Source organism: Anabrus simplex, chromosome 4 (genome assembly GCF_040414725.1).
Source record: "Anabrus simplex isolate iqAnaSimp1 chromosome 4, ASM4041472v1, whole genome shotgun sequence".
Classification (NCBI taxonomy): Eukaryota; Metazoa; Arthropoda; class Insecta; order Orthoptera; family Tettigoniidae; genus Anabrus; species Anabrus simplex.
Window position 1 is genome coordinate 277315742 of NC_090268.1, and position 15243 is coordinate 277330984.

Here is a 15243-nt window from a genome sequence, read left to right on the forward strand (position 1 = left end):
ATTTGCATTAATTTTTTTAACCGAATATAATAGTATTTTGTTTATAAGAATATTGTTTTGTATATTTTTTTTGGAGGGGATGTTTTATCAATTTATTTCTTTTTTTAAGTTAACTTGTTTAGTTTTTATATTTATTTGGGTTCGAGTCCCTTTGTACGAAAAACATTTCACCCTCAGAATGCTGACCAGCAGGATAGGGGAGGTGGTGGTATAAAATGTATAATCACTAGATTGCGTGCCCAAAGCTTGAATTCAATTCCAAATCTATCCGCAGTGCTCATGTGGAGCGAGAGCACATGACGCTGTTGATGGTGATTCGTTCGTCGGATGGAGACGTTAAACCGTGAGCAGACCCTTGGTGCTGCTATTCGACAGGAGTAGAGGCCGGCACCGGTTTTCGCACTATCTCTTCCTACTATCATATATCACGTCATTAATTTCATCTCATTAACATCTTCGATGAGGTTGACGTCAGGGAGGGCAACCGGTCGTAAAACCTCGATACGAAGAGTCATCTCACTTCAGACCCGACCCCGTACAGGAACGGGACAAGGGCTGGACAAACTGAATTCATGAACCTACCAGTGGACCTATTTATTCCATAACTGAAAACATTCGTGTTAATAATTGGCAATAGTCGACATCTAGGAAAGTTGGTAAACATTGCTATTTGCTAGTGGCTTTACGTCGCACCGACACAGGTCTTATGGCGACGATGAGACAGGGAAGGGCTAGGAGTGGGAAGGAAGCGGCCGTGGCCTTAATTAAGGTACAGCCCCAGCATTTGCCTGGTGTGAAAATGGGAAACCACGGGAAACCATTTTCAGGGCTGCCGACAGTGGGGTTCGAACCTACATTTACGACCCATTACATGTATCCATCACATTATATACATTTAATGCATATCCCCTACAAGCAACCGAAGAAACAGGAAACACTCAAGATACTGTAAAGTTCTAAATAGGCTACCGTGTAAGTACATATGTCATTAACGGGCCAGAAACTACAAAATCGGTAACAGAAGGAGTCGTAACATTACTGAACACATACAAAAATATCGAATATAAGATACAAGATGATCTCTTCCGCTTGGTCACACGAGCAAAGTAAACCAAACATAATGTAAACAAGAACCAATAACCTCACAACGTATGGCGAAAGCTCTTAGTCATTTTGTCACTTATCGATACACCCCTTCATGTCTGATAACTGTAGTTTGTGTTGGAAGGTATCATGTCGACTGTAGTCGACTTATGCGACGAAAAAATACATCGCCGTCAGTCCACCAAAGTCGGCAAAAATGTTATATTCAAAAAGAGGCTAATAATTTTATTGTCTTTTACTGCTTACTGCAAAGGAATACAACAAAAACTCGGCCTGCGCTCCACAGCCTCCTTGATCATTTCCCATAATATAAAACAGTGATATGCATGGGTATACTGCTCATAGCCGTTTTAAATTGCCATTACATTAACATTCAGTATCGGGGCTAAAAGTGAACAGTAAAGAAGCACATCTCATTCGATCCTCCAGTTTAAATATTCGGGATGAAGCAACAATGGCCAGTAAGCATTCTTTAATGTGTGTAAGTAGACTTTTAAAGGATTAATGAATACTAATGTGCCTTTTGGTGGAAAATTCATAGCATTAGGAGGAGATTTTAGGTAAGTATTACCTGTTCTGCCCCATTCGTCATGAATAGTTCAAAATTCGATTAAATTCTCTCCTCTATGGTCAGTTTGCAAAAAATCCGCTCTTCGCAAAAACATGCTCCCTAAGCTTGAGGAGTGCGAATTTCCGAAATTTTTGTTAGACATAGGTCAACAGGAGATATTGTGACCGAAACTTATAGCGAAGACTTTACAGCACTGCAAAGTATTGATATATCTAAAATAGCTATTCTCGCACCAAAAAATTAACTCTGCATAGAAATAAATAATAAGATTCTAACTCCAATACCCGGAGAAGCCAGGAGTTATACAAATGTGAACCACTTAATAACCGAGGATGAAAGTGAATTAATGCAGTTTCCACCTGAATTGTTAAGACTAGCGATTAGTGGATTGCCGCCACATCAGCTGAACTTGAAACCAGGCTGTGTTGTAATGTTCCTTCGCAAGTTCAGTATCGATCAAGGTGCATTCAATGGAACAAGGCTCATGGTGTGCAAAAAGCACGATAATACTTTAGAGTTGTAAATTCTTACTGGAAAAAATATGGGACATATGGTATTACTTCCCTGAATCGACCTGCCTCCATCGGATACTGTTCTACCGTTTTTTTTTCAAACGTAGGCAGTTCCCCGTACGACTAGCCTTCTCATCATCATCAGTTGGTTTACTCACTGCTGAGCGTCGTGACTTCATTTCTTCACTTCATTAGTAACTGCATCCTTAACGAGATGTTTCCATCCTGAGCGGTCTTCAGCTCTTCTTAAGATATTGTAAAGAGGTAGACCGGTGAACTTCTTTGCTTGGTTTAACCATCTACCTGTTGTTCTGCCTCTTGGTCTGGTGCCTTCAATTTTGCCTTGCAGAATGGTCTTTTCTAAATTGTCTCCTCATCTCAAAATGTGCCCCAGGAGCTGGAGGTAACTTTCACTAACGCGAGAAGATAAACGTTTTGTGATGCTCAGTTCTTCTATAATGGAGGCATTTTATCTTCTTTCTGACCACGGTATACAGAGCATTCTCCGCCAACACCACATCTCAAAGGCATCTGTTTGGTTCTAGTCACAGTCGAGGTCTCACAACCGTACAGGAAAACAGAAAACACCAGTGATCCCACCAATCGTATTTTCACTGTTTTGGATAATGCCCGGTTCTGCCAGATCTTTGTAAGTTTAACCTTTGCTGTAAGACCCAGTACAATCCGTCGTCTTATTTCTTTATCACTTCTATATGACCATTAATAAAGCGCAGGGACAAAGTCTTGAAAAAGCAGGTGTCTACTAACCCGAACCAGTATTCAATCACGGCCAATTGTATGTTGCACTATGTCCGGCAAGATCTTTTCAAAACGTTAACATACAGACAGCCCGAATTATCGACACACAGCGAATATTGTATGGAAAGAAGAGTTATAAACTATATTATGAATGAATAAATTATTATGTGCTGATTCATAAAAACAACTGAAAAGGGCAGGCAATACAATATAACTACGACAGGCACATCAAGACGAATTATCTGACCTATTTGTAACGAATACTGCGGAGCAGCACGAGTCTTCTAATTATCATTATTATTATTATTATTATTATTATTATTATTATTATTATTATTATTATTATTATTATTATATTTGCTTTAGGTCGCACCGGCACAAATAGGTCTTATGGTGACGATGGGATACGAAAGGCCTAGGAATGGGAAGGAAGCAGCCATGGCCTTAATTAAGGTACAGCCCCAGCATTTACCTGGTGTGAAAATTGGAAACCATGGAAAACCAGGGCTGCCGACAGTGGAGTTCGAACCCATTATCTCCCTATTACTGGATACTGGCCACATTAAGCGACTGCAGCTATTGAGCTCGGTATTATTATTATTATTACACTGACTGACAGAGCAAATGCAACACCAAGAAGGAGTGGTCAGAACTTGATGCCAATTGCAGGGTAGACTGACGTCACTGAGGTATGCTCATGATGTGAAATGCGCCGCTGTGCTGCGCACGTAGCGAACGATAAATGGGACACGGCGTTGGCGAATGGCCCACTTCGTACCGTGATTTCTCAGCCGACAGTCATTGTAGAACGTGTTGTCGTGTGCCACAGGACACGTGTATAGCTAAGAATGCCAGGCCGCCGTCAACGGAGGCATTTCCAGCAGACAGACGACTTTACGAGGGGTATGGTGATCGGGCTGAGAAGGGCAGGTTGGTCGCTTCGTCAAATCGCAGCCGATACCCATAGGGATGTGTCCACGGTGCAGCGCCTGTGGCGAAGATGGTTGGCGCAGGGACATGTGGCACGTGCGAGGGGTCCAGGCGCAGCCCGAGTGACGTCAGCACGCGAGGATCGGCGCATCCGCCGCCAAGCGGTGGCAGCCCCGCACGCCGCACGCCACGTCAACCGCCATTCTTCAGCATGTGCAAGACACCCTGGCTGTTCCAATATCGATCAGAACAATTTCCCGTCGATTGGTTGAAGGAGGCCTGCACTCCCGGCGTCCGCTCAGAAGACTACCATTGACTCCACAGCATAGACGTGCACGCCTGGCATGGTGCCGGGCTAGAGCGACTTGGATGAGGGAATGGCGGAACGTCGTGTTCTCCGATGAGTCACGCTTCTGTTCTGTCAGTGATAGTCACCGCAGACGAGTGTGGCGTCGGCGTGGAGAAAGGTCAAATCCGGCAGTAACTGTGGAGCGCCCTACCGCTAGACAACGCGGCATCATGGTTTGGGGCGCTATTGCATATGATTCCACGTCACCTCTAGTGCGTATTCAAGGCACGTTAAATGCCCACCACTACGTGCAGCATGTGCTGCGGCCGGTGGCACTCCCGTACCTTCAGGGGCTGCCCAATGCTCTGTTTCAGCAGGATAATGCCCGCCCACACACTGCTCGCATCTCCCAACAGGCTCTACGAGGTGTACAGATGCTTCCGTGGCCAGCGTACTCTCCGGTTCTCTCACCAATCGAACTCGTGGGGGATCTCATTGGACGCCGTTTGCAAACTCTGCCCCAGCCTCGTACGGACGACCAACTGTGGCAAATGGTTGACAGAGAATGGAGAACCATCCCTCAGGACACCATCCGCACTCTTATTGACTCTGTACCTCGACGTGTTTCTGCGTGCATCGCCGCTCGCGGTGGTCCTACATCCTACTGAGTCGATGCCGTGCGCATTGTGTAACCTGCATATCGGTTTGAAATAAACATCAATTATTCGTCCGTGCCGTCTCTGTTTTTTCCCCAACTTTCATCCCTTTCGAACCACTCCTTCTTGGTGTTGCATTTGCTCTGTCAGTCAGTGTATTATTATTATTATTATTATTATTATTATTATTATTATTATTATTATTATTATTATTATGTTGTTCTCTGCAGACAGATCCATTCGTAATGTAGAACTGGTTAACTAACAGACTACTGTACTAGAATAAAGCAATACCCAGTTCCGGCATGATTGATCAGTTTTTAAATGTTCGTAAATGCAAGATAGTCCCTGCATCTTTAAAAAAAAATTTCAAAGTTAAACACTGTTTACGCGGCGTCGCCTAAGACGGTTAGAAATTAAAGACATTTACCTTAGTTATCAGCCAACGGCCGTAGCCGTGTTGAAACACCGGACCCCGTGAGATCTCCGAAGTTAAGCAACATTGGGCGTGGTCAAGATTTGGATGGGTAGCCACGCGCTGTCGGTGGGTGGTAAGGGAATGGAGGAGCGGAAAGGATCTGGCCACCCTACCGTACGTAAACTCCGGCTCAGGAACACCTCTGCGGAGGTTCGGACCTGCCCTCGGGCAGAATACACCCTTACCTTACCTTATTTATCAATTGAATCTTAACTGTGGTCTGTGAATTCTATCGTAATATTTCCTGATAAATATAGGATCGTACATAGGAGAATCAATAGTTTTAAGAGATATTGCTCAAGGAAATTACATTGCTGTAAGAAGATAATAAAAATGTCGAAATACGTCACCCCGTCTTAATTGTTCAGTAATTGGTGTAATTTATTTGAGTGGAGAATGCTAAAGGCTTGGAGGCGGGAATATCGTGCAATGTCCACACAAATTACGTTCGACACGGAGCAGAGTTCAATATCGCCTCCGACAAGGCCGTACCATGTACCAACAGGTTTCTCTGGACGTGTAATTAACAGTTTCTTGAAGCGAAATGAATGAATAATACTGTCTGGAGCATATCGTTCAGCTGACCTCCTCCTCGAGAGGATGACCCAAGGTTACATGGCCCATTGTTATGACGAGATCAGGGAGTTGATAAGAGGGGCTGGAGCACCCAGGCAGGAAGAGGAGTGTTCTTGTCGATACCTCCCCATGAGATTGTGAAATACAGTGACATAGCATGTCACGAAAGTATTGAATCTACACTACTACTCGATTCTGATGAAAATGCACCAGCATATCGGTGTCAGACCTCATTTCTTGTCCTTTCGTAGACTTTGTCCGACTCGTTGGCTGAACGGTCAGCGTATTGGCCTTCGGTTCTGAGGGTCCCGGGTTCGATTCCCGGCCAGGTCGGGGATTTTAACCTTAATTGGTTAATTCCAATGGCACGGGGGCTGGGTGTATGTGTTGTCTTCATCATCATTTCATCCTCATCATGACGCGCAGGTCGCCTACAGGAGTCAAATAGAAAGACCTGCACCTGGCGAGCCGAACCCGTTCTGGGATATCCCGGCACTAAAAGCCATACGACATTTCATTTCGTAGACTTTGTGCCAATTTTAGAATAAACTCAGTTTTACGGCCAGATGCGTTTTCTGACGTAAACCCAATTGCGTTTTTAACGTTCCTCGTCACCGGGTACGTGGAAAGAAAAAATTTACGACTCTTTTAGTGTTTGGATAGAACGCGTATATCACCGAGAGTATATAACGCTAAAGTTTATTACCTCAATTGACAGACAAAAAGAGTGGCGGAAAATAATTGAAAAACTGTCCGCCTCCGTAGCGTAACGGTTAGTGTTATTAGCTGCCGTCCTCGGGGGCCCGGGTTCGATTCCTGGTACTGCCAGAAATTTAAGAATGGCAGGAGGGCTGGTATGTGGTTGAAATGGTACATGCAGCTCACCTCCAATGAGGGTGTGCCTGAAAAGAGCTGCACCACCTCGGGATGAGGACACGAGTTTACTTTTTATTGAAAAACTAAACTGTAGTTTTCATGAAATAGCACTTCAAAGTAAGGCAAAATTTGAGCCAAATATGTGACGTCACACGCATACTCTGTTATAAGATGGCGCCGTGTTGACTCGCGCGCTCGGTTGGAGGTTAGCTGCCGTTGTGAATACATTGTGGTTAGTTGTATATAACAAATTTATTAATGGAATATTTCTTTTACTCGTAATATTATTCCCGAACTCTTAAATTATGTCTCTTCGCAGACGAAGAATACACCCACGGTATCCCCTGCCTGCCGTAAGAGGCGACTAAAAGGGGCGACCAACGGATGATAAAATTAGAACCATGCTATTACTTGTAATTGGTACCACCACGCGGGGAACATTATGAGCCGCTTATACGTGCACGTAGTACCACTATGTTAGGTACACAATAGGTTTGTGATTAGTAGCAATAGAGTGCGTTGGCGACTTTTACAGCACCTGTGGTTTTTTTTTTTTTTTTTTTTTTTGCTAATTGCTTTACGTCGCACCGACACAGATAGGTCTTATGGCGACGATGGGACAGGAAAGGGCTAGGAGTGGGAAGGAAGCAGCCGTGGCCTTAATTAAGGTACAGCCCCAGCATTTGCCTGGTGTGAAAATGGGAAACCACGGAAAACCACTTTCAGGGTTGCCGACAGTGGGGTTCGAACCTACTATCTCCCGAATATTGGATACTGGCCGCACTTAAGCGACTGCAGCTATCGAGATCGGTACCTGTGATTCGTAGCCCTATGTGAACAACACCATGGGATTAGCGACACCATGGTTCTCAATTGCCTATGCTTAGTAACCACTTTGTGAGGAACACCACGGGATAGTGCCGGTCCCTGTGTTTAGTCAGGTAATGTGAGGGACGCCATAGGTTTGCGTTGCCTGTAAATAGCGCCGCAACGTGCGAAACACCATAGGTCTGTGTTACATGTGCGAATTTCATTACCTGTGCATAGTACCATAATGTGTGGAATACCGCGAGTCTACGCTACTTTTGATTAATACCGCAACATGACATATACCATGGTTCTATTTTCCTAGAGATAAGTACCATTACGAGGGGCCGATGACCTTGATTTTGGACCCATTTCGACTACAAGAATCATCGAGTCAGTATTGTGCTTTAGAAGCTGTCCCTTGGTCAGTAATATTATAGCTTAACGCTAAGTTTCTGGGAATGTGCGGCATTCTGGATCGGATCCACTGATTGATTTAACTTCATATCCACCCATTCTTCGTCATCACGTATTCAAATTCTGGTCGTGGAGAATTATGGATTTTTTAAATTGTCATACATTTCGTCTCATTTCGTACCATTAGGGGCCGATGACCTAGATGTCAGGCCCGTTGAAACAACAATCATCATCATCATCATCATCATCATCATCAAATTATGTCTCTTATTTCTCATATTACAGATCCAGACTACACCGAGTTAGTACACCCCTGTGGGTGGGGGACACAGACGAAGAATACACCACGGTTTCCCCCTGCTTGTCGTGAGAAGCGACTAAAATGGGCGACCAAGGGATGATTGTATTAGAACCATGAAACTACTTGTGATTAGTACTATCACGCAGGGAACACCATGGGTCGCATTTACGTGCGATTAATGTCACTATGTTAGGTACACAATAGGTTTATTGTTAGTAGTAGCAGAGAGTGGTTCACTGTAGGATTCCGGTACCCGTGATTAGTACCATTGTGAGAAACACCACGGGTTTGTGTTGCCTATGAGAGGTGCCATTATGTGCGAAACACCATAGGTCTGCGTTACCTGTACGACGTACAATAGGCTACCAACTACTTTTTGATGGTTTTCGGACACGCCGAGCTGCCGACATTTTGTCCCGCAGGATTTCTTTTACTTACCAAGAAATCTACTGACACGAGACTGACGTATTTCTGCATCTTCAAATACCATCGGACTGAGTTAGAATCGAACCTGTCAAGTTGGGGTCAGAAGGCCAGCGCGTCAACCATATGAACCATTCAGCCCGGCTGCTGACGTTGGAAATTACCTTACATTTGTAAAACGTATTCGACTTCATTACATTTCAGACGATTGCTATGAAGACGCAAAAAAAAAAAAAAAAAAAGAAAAAAAAGGACAAAACGCGTCCGGCTTAGGAATAAAGAGCAAGTCCTTTTTTGTGCCCAAAATCCGGTCATCTCCCTAGCATGAGTAAGTGAGTGAGTAAATTTTATGACTGTTCATGCCGTGATTACAATCACGGGATCTCCAGTTTTACATACAGATCGAACCACAGGGATATGACTTTCTATTTTAAAAACCCCACATGTATAGGGTAGGATTCGAACCAAGCCAGTGACAGACTAACTCAGCTATCAAACTTCGTATTTTACTACAGAGTTAATGAACTTACTTTGAAGTATTAACAGCATAGTATTTTTAAAAGTTGAAAGTCCGTTGGTACTACACTGGTCATGAGGTGAAGCTTCATAATGCAGGAGCTGTTGACAAAGGTTTTTTGGAACTTCTATGTATGAGGATTGTTCAGTTTAAGTATAGACTGGTGTCTAGAAATTTCAACTATCTATATTGGACAACATCTTCTTCTTCTTCTTCTTCTTCTTCTTCTTCGTCTTCTTCTTCTTCTTCGAGTCCAACACTTCGTAAGGGTGTGGCGGCATCACGCGACAATCCTTTTGGTGATCTGCCTCCAGGAGTCTCTGGTTTGGGCATGGAGGTCAAGCTCATCCTGGTCAAGCTCTTGATCTGGTCCATCCATCGTAACAGTGCACTTCCTCTAGGTGATTAGTACCACCACGCCGTCGACTTTTCCCTCTATGATAACTATTTCTATTGCCTCCTGTCTTCTGGCAATGTGACCAAAATATCCGAGTTTTTTTGGTTGATAAGTGTCGACAGTCTTGTTCTGATGCCGAGATGTCGCAGGATCGATTCATTAGTACGGTGTACTGTCCATAGTATTCGCAGTGGGCACCACATTTTTCGATCATCAATCCTACAGCGATCCGCCATCAACATAAAATATATCAAAACGACAGCATATCGATGATACTGTAGTTTGAGAGAGTCTATGTCCACCATTCAAATAAGTGTCCCGAGCTCAACAAGTTACTTTATACACTCCACAGTGAAGGTTGCTAGTTGAACCTCTTCCACAGAATCAGGAACCACTTGATCGGTAGTCAGACGCTTGCCCTTTCTTTAGCAGACCAACGATATGATGTCGCAAGGGACCTTTGATGTAAAGCGAGTGATCCATAAGACCACAGTGAAAACAGCGACGACTATCCGTTTGTTGCAGCGGCAGCATGACGACGTACGGTACCGTGAAACACAAGCACACTTCATTACAGTTTTCCGAAACAAAGCACCTTCTTTGCGCATGTATTGCATCTTTCCGCATTGTAGTCTATTTTGAACGTAACCCTTAAACACGAATGTTGCTTCAACTTTTCCTTCTACTCACTGGACGCATATCTGACTGACCCCGTTCTGAGCTCTTACTACAAATACTAAACCATGCAATGCTGCCACCTTTAGGCACTCCCGTCAGTTATATGCAGTATTGCCAGCTTTGGCTATGCTTCAATTGAACAATCGCCGGGCTGAGTGGCTCAGACGGTTGAGGAGCTGGCCCTTTGACTCCAACTCGGCTGGTCCGATCTTGGCTCAGACGGGTAATATTTAAAGGTGCTCAAATACGTTAGCCTTGTGTCGGTAGATTTATTGGCAAATAAAAGAACCCCTGCGGGACCGAATTCCGGCATTAGCGTCTCCGAAAACCGCAAATGTAGATAGTGGGACGTAGAAACAATAATATCATTGTTAATAATTGAACATTCCTTGGAACTCGTGGTTTAGTTTGTAAGTAATGGGGTTAAGTAGCGATCCAGCATACTTAATAATAAATATGAGTTAAAGAAAGGAAAATTTATTTGTATTTTTAAAATAATCCTCAGATGAATAGGCCTATGTATTGGTTACAACTATATCGACCCCCTGTTGGTGGGGTACGCAGACGAAGAATTCACCCACGGTATTCCCTGCCTGTCGTAAGAGGCGACTAAAATGGGCGACCAAGGGATGATCAAATTATAACCATGAAACTACTTGTGATTAGTACCACCACGCAGGGAACACCATGGGTCGCTTTTCCTTGCGCGTAGTACCACTATGTTAGGTACCAAATAGGTTTGTGATTAGTAGCAAACGAGAGCGCGACGGCTTTTACAGTACCTGTGATTAGTAGCACTATATGAGCGACACTATGGGATGTCGGAACCCATGGCTCTGTCTTGCCTATGCTTAGCAACCACACTATGAGGAACACCACGGGATAGTGCGGGTCCCTGTGTTTAGTACACTTAGGTGATGAACACCATAGGTTTGCGTTGCCTGTCAATGGCGCCGCAATGTGCGAAACACAGTAGGTCTGTAATACATGTGCGAATTTCATTACCTGTGAGTAGTACCATAATGTGTGGAAAACTGCGAGTCTACGCTACTCTTGATTAATACCGCAACATGACAAATACTATGGTTCTACTTTTCCAGCGATAAGTACCATTATGAGGGGCCGATGACTTGGATTTTGGACTCATTTCGACTACAAGCATCATCGATTCAGTATCGTGCTATAAAAGCAGTCCCTTGGTCAGTAATACTATTGTTTTACGCCAGCTTCTGGCATGTGAGGCACTGTGGGTCGGTTCCACTGATCGTTTTAAATTCATATCCATCCATTCATTTATTCTTCGTCCTCACGTTTTGAATTGTTTTCAGTGAAGGATTTTCGGGTTTTAATTTGTCATTTCATTTTGTCTCATTTCGTACCATTAGGGGGCGATGTTTGGCCCATTTAAACAACAAGCATCATCATCATCATCATATCATCATCATCAAGTCACATTTCCGTTATGCGGAATTCATATAATTCATATAATTGTCTTACCTTGCGTCCAGCTTTGTTATTATGCAGGTTCATGAGACTGCGGGTGTCGCCTTCAATCTCCCGGGCATCGAGGAAGCGTCGGGCGAAGCGCATCCCATAGCCGACGTCAGCGCTACAGCCTCCCCATTTCCAGCCAGAGGGAGCAAGTTCCTTTCGAGCTTTGTGGCTAGGATCACACCCACACGCCGAGATGTTACCCCGACTACAAGCTGCCGTCACTGCGAACGCCACTCCCGCGCTGGAGACGGCGTACGTGAAGGCTGCCTCCCTGCTACCTGAGGACACAGTTCGGGATTAGCCACGGTAATAAATAAATAAATAAATAAATAAATAAATAAATAAATAAATAAATAAATAAATAAATAAATAAATAAATAAATAAATAAATAAATAAATAAATAAATAAATAAATAAAATGAAGTCGGTTCAATAAATAGGGTAACAGCACCACTAATTAAGTAATTTAAGCAACTCCTTTAATACAGGTTGTTTCAAAAATACCTAGCATAATTTCAGGGCTGGATTCCTCACAAACAGAGAAGGAAATAAGTATTGATGGCCTCCACGATCACCTCATCTAAACCCGTTGGACTTATTTGTGTGAGTTTAGGAAAAGTCTTTGGTGTACGTTACTTTCGTGTAGGATGAAGCAATATTTCACGGCAGAATCGCAAGGTCCTTTCAAACAGTACGTGCAACACCGGACATATTCGAGTGTGTTCGTAACTCCACGCGACGTCGAACATCAGCCTGTAGTATGGTAGGAGGTGGGCATTTTGAAAGCCTCTTGTACATCAGTACATGCAATATAGCCCACAACACTTCGAGGTTCAAAGCCGGAATCAGTGGTCGCAAACTTCCCTCCCATATTGAGAGTTCCCGGAGATTACCTCTTTTAGTCCCCCTCAGGCAGGGGATATCTAGGATGTATTTCACTCCCCTCACACATGAATATGGTACCAACTACATATTGTGCATTTTACAGAGATAGAGGTATTATGCGAATTAAACTAACGAGAGTTACCATCCTCATTTATTTACAAAATACAGATTTATCTATGTTAGATGTGAAGCTGTAATTGTAATGCTCATTATAGAAATTACATTTGATTTTTCAATTATCTGAAGTCAATGTTTTGTCTCGACGCATTCTATTAGTCGTTCTTCACCTGCTCTGAAGATAGCGGGTTCAACTGCGACTGTGATTATTCGACAAAAAGCTCTTGCGCGGCAGTATGCTGCCGCTATTGCTATTCAAGGGACATTGGAATAATACATTATTTACCCCCTATATAATTGACATGTACAATTCTTTCTAATTAATGTTATAATACATTAACTTTTAGTAGGCCTAACCGTAGTGTGGTCATAAATAAGTTGAAACGCCAATTCCCACGAGATCTTCGAGTTAAGTAGCGTTGGGTTTGATCACCACATGGATGGGTAACCCAGATGCTGTTGGGTAAAGGAAGACCGGAAAGGAACTAGCCCCGAATTAAAAGTAAACTTCGGCTCAGTATGCCTGAGCAGTAGCCTCTTGCATAGCTGAGAGCAATGATTTGGTCACCAAAGTCCAGCTTTTACAGCTGGTTACCGCGACTGGGATCGGTTCCATAAACAGCTCCTGCGAGTCAGAATTCTGTCATACACAGAAAACCTATTGATATTCAAGGGACGTTAAACAAGTAACATTATTCACCTTTGGTACTCCTTATATATTTCAAGTTTGGCAATTGAGAAATGAATTATGCATTACAATAGGAGCAAAAATTCCATGCCACATATTTGAAAATGCTAAGATAGAATTTGGGTGTAACAGGAACTCATAAGATAATGGGTAAGTATATTAGAGGCACCTTTAAAGTGAAATCCATTTCTTAGAAGATGAATTTATCTCGCTTTCGCTGGTGTGGTTCTATTATGAGGAGTTATGAAGACCTTATGACAAGGAGAATTCCTACAAGCACCCACAAAGTCCAGGAAAGGAGGTAGACCCTCAACTTCGCGGGAATCCTCAATCAACAAAAACGTACAATAACACTCCTTACTAGATAGGTGATCCAGGTCCATAGGCTCTGAAAATTGCTGTTCGAGGATAAATGACCCCAAATAAAATGGGAAAAAACGAAGATAAATGAAGAACAGAACTGAAAAATGTAGAAGGTTAAATTCTCATTCTGAACTGGCATGGAAATAGATTTGATGGTTTCTTTCGTTACAACTCCTGGACAATGTTGGAATAATATTTAAAACAAATTACACAACTATCTCCTTTCCAATTACAAGATACAATAATTTCAGTTGCACACACCTATACCGATATTGCAGATGCACTAGTTATCTGGAGATTTCACGCAACCTGAATACACGGAGAAAAATCTCCCGAGCCCCTAACATGAAGCAGCAAAAGTATAAACTACTTGTAATTTTGACATTTCGCAAAGATCTATGCTGTGCGTCCTCAGAAGAAACCACGACTGTGCTAATAACGTCAGACATGCCAAGAATTTCAAGTAGTCCGCTTCCATTACATGACATAAACTAAACGCTATCACGTTTTAGGAATATTTTCCTACAAATGAGGGATAAGAGGTCTCATATGTGATTTAAACAGACTATAAGTTACGGCTTACTGAAAAAATATTACTGCAGTGTTCTGAAGATGCCTGAGGTTTAATAATAACAGGTAATAGGAATACCATGAACGTTGGCTGTAATAACCAGGAGAACTAGGACTTGGCTGTAGAAGCAAAATGAAGAAAGGAAAAATACCGAAAATTATTTAGAACGATAAAAACCTTCATAAAAACACCTTACGTTCAAAATCAGAATCAGGCTTGACCGTCTTCTCCACACACATTTAAAAAGAATGTACCGAGTTAGTTGGTCGTGCAACCACTGTGCGTGAGGAACGCAGATGAAGAATACACCCATGGTATCCCCTGCCTGTCGTAAGAGGCGATTAAAAGGGGCCCCAGGGGCTCTCAACTAGGGAGCATGGGTTGGCGACCATGGGGCCCTTACCCGAGTCCTGGCATTGCTTCCACTTACTTGTCCCAGGAATTGTATTGAAAGCTTACTGAATAGAGAAAATTAACAAGAAAGAGTCACTGAAGTAGAGGAAAAACAGTATCCAATTCCTTGGGCAGAAACTGAAAATGCCGTGAAACAGATGAAAGGTGGGAAGGCGCCAGGATTAGATGAGCTGACAGCGGATATGATTAAGGCACCTGAAATCCATGGATTATAATGGTTACGTCGGATACTGGGGGTGATATAGAAATATAATAAATAACCGGATGAATGGAAAAAGGGAATTATAATATCATTGTTCAAGAAAGGAAGTAAAAAGAAGTGTACAAACTGCCGAGGGATCACACTACTATCAGATTTCCTTAAGATAATGGAAAAGATCCTAGAAAAGAGATTGAGGAAAATTCTAGAACCCCAATTTG

General features: G+C 43.0%; 1 protein-coding gene across 1 annotated transcript in view; it reads right to left on the minus strand.

The window, feature by feature from the left end:
• Positions 1 to 15243, minus strand: part of Wnt2 (Wnt oncogene analog 2) — a 1072327-nt gene that overhangs the window by 57940 nt on the left and 999144 nt on the right. The window contains exon 3 of the mRNA XM_068227505.1: positions 11789 to 12063. Within this exon, the coding sequence (XP_068083606.1) occupies positions 11789 to 12063 (275 nt within the window). The remainder of the gene's footprint in view (positions 1 to 11788; positions 12064 to 15243) is intronic.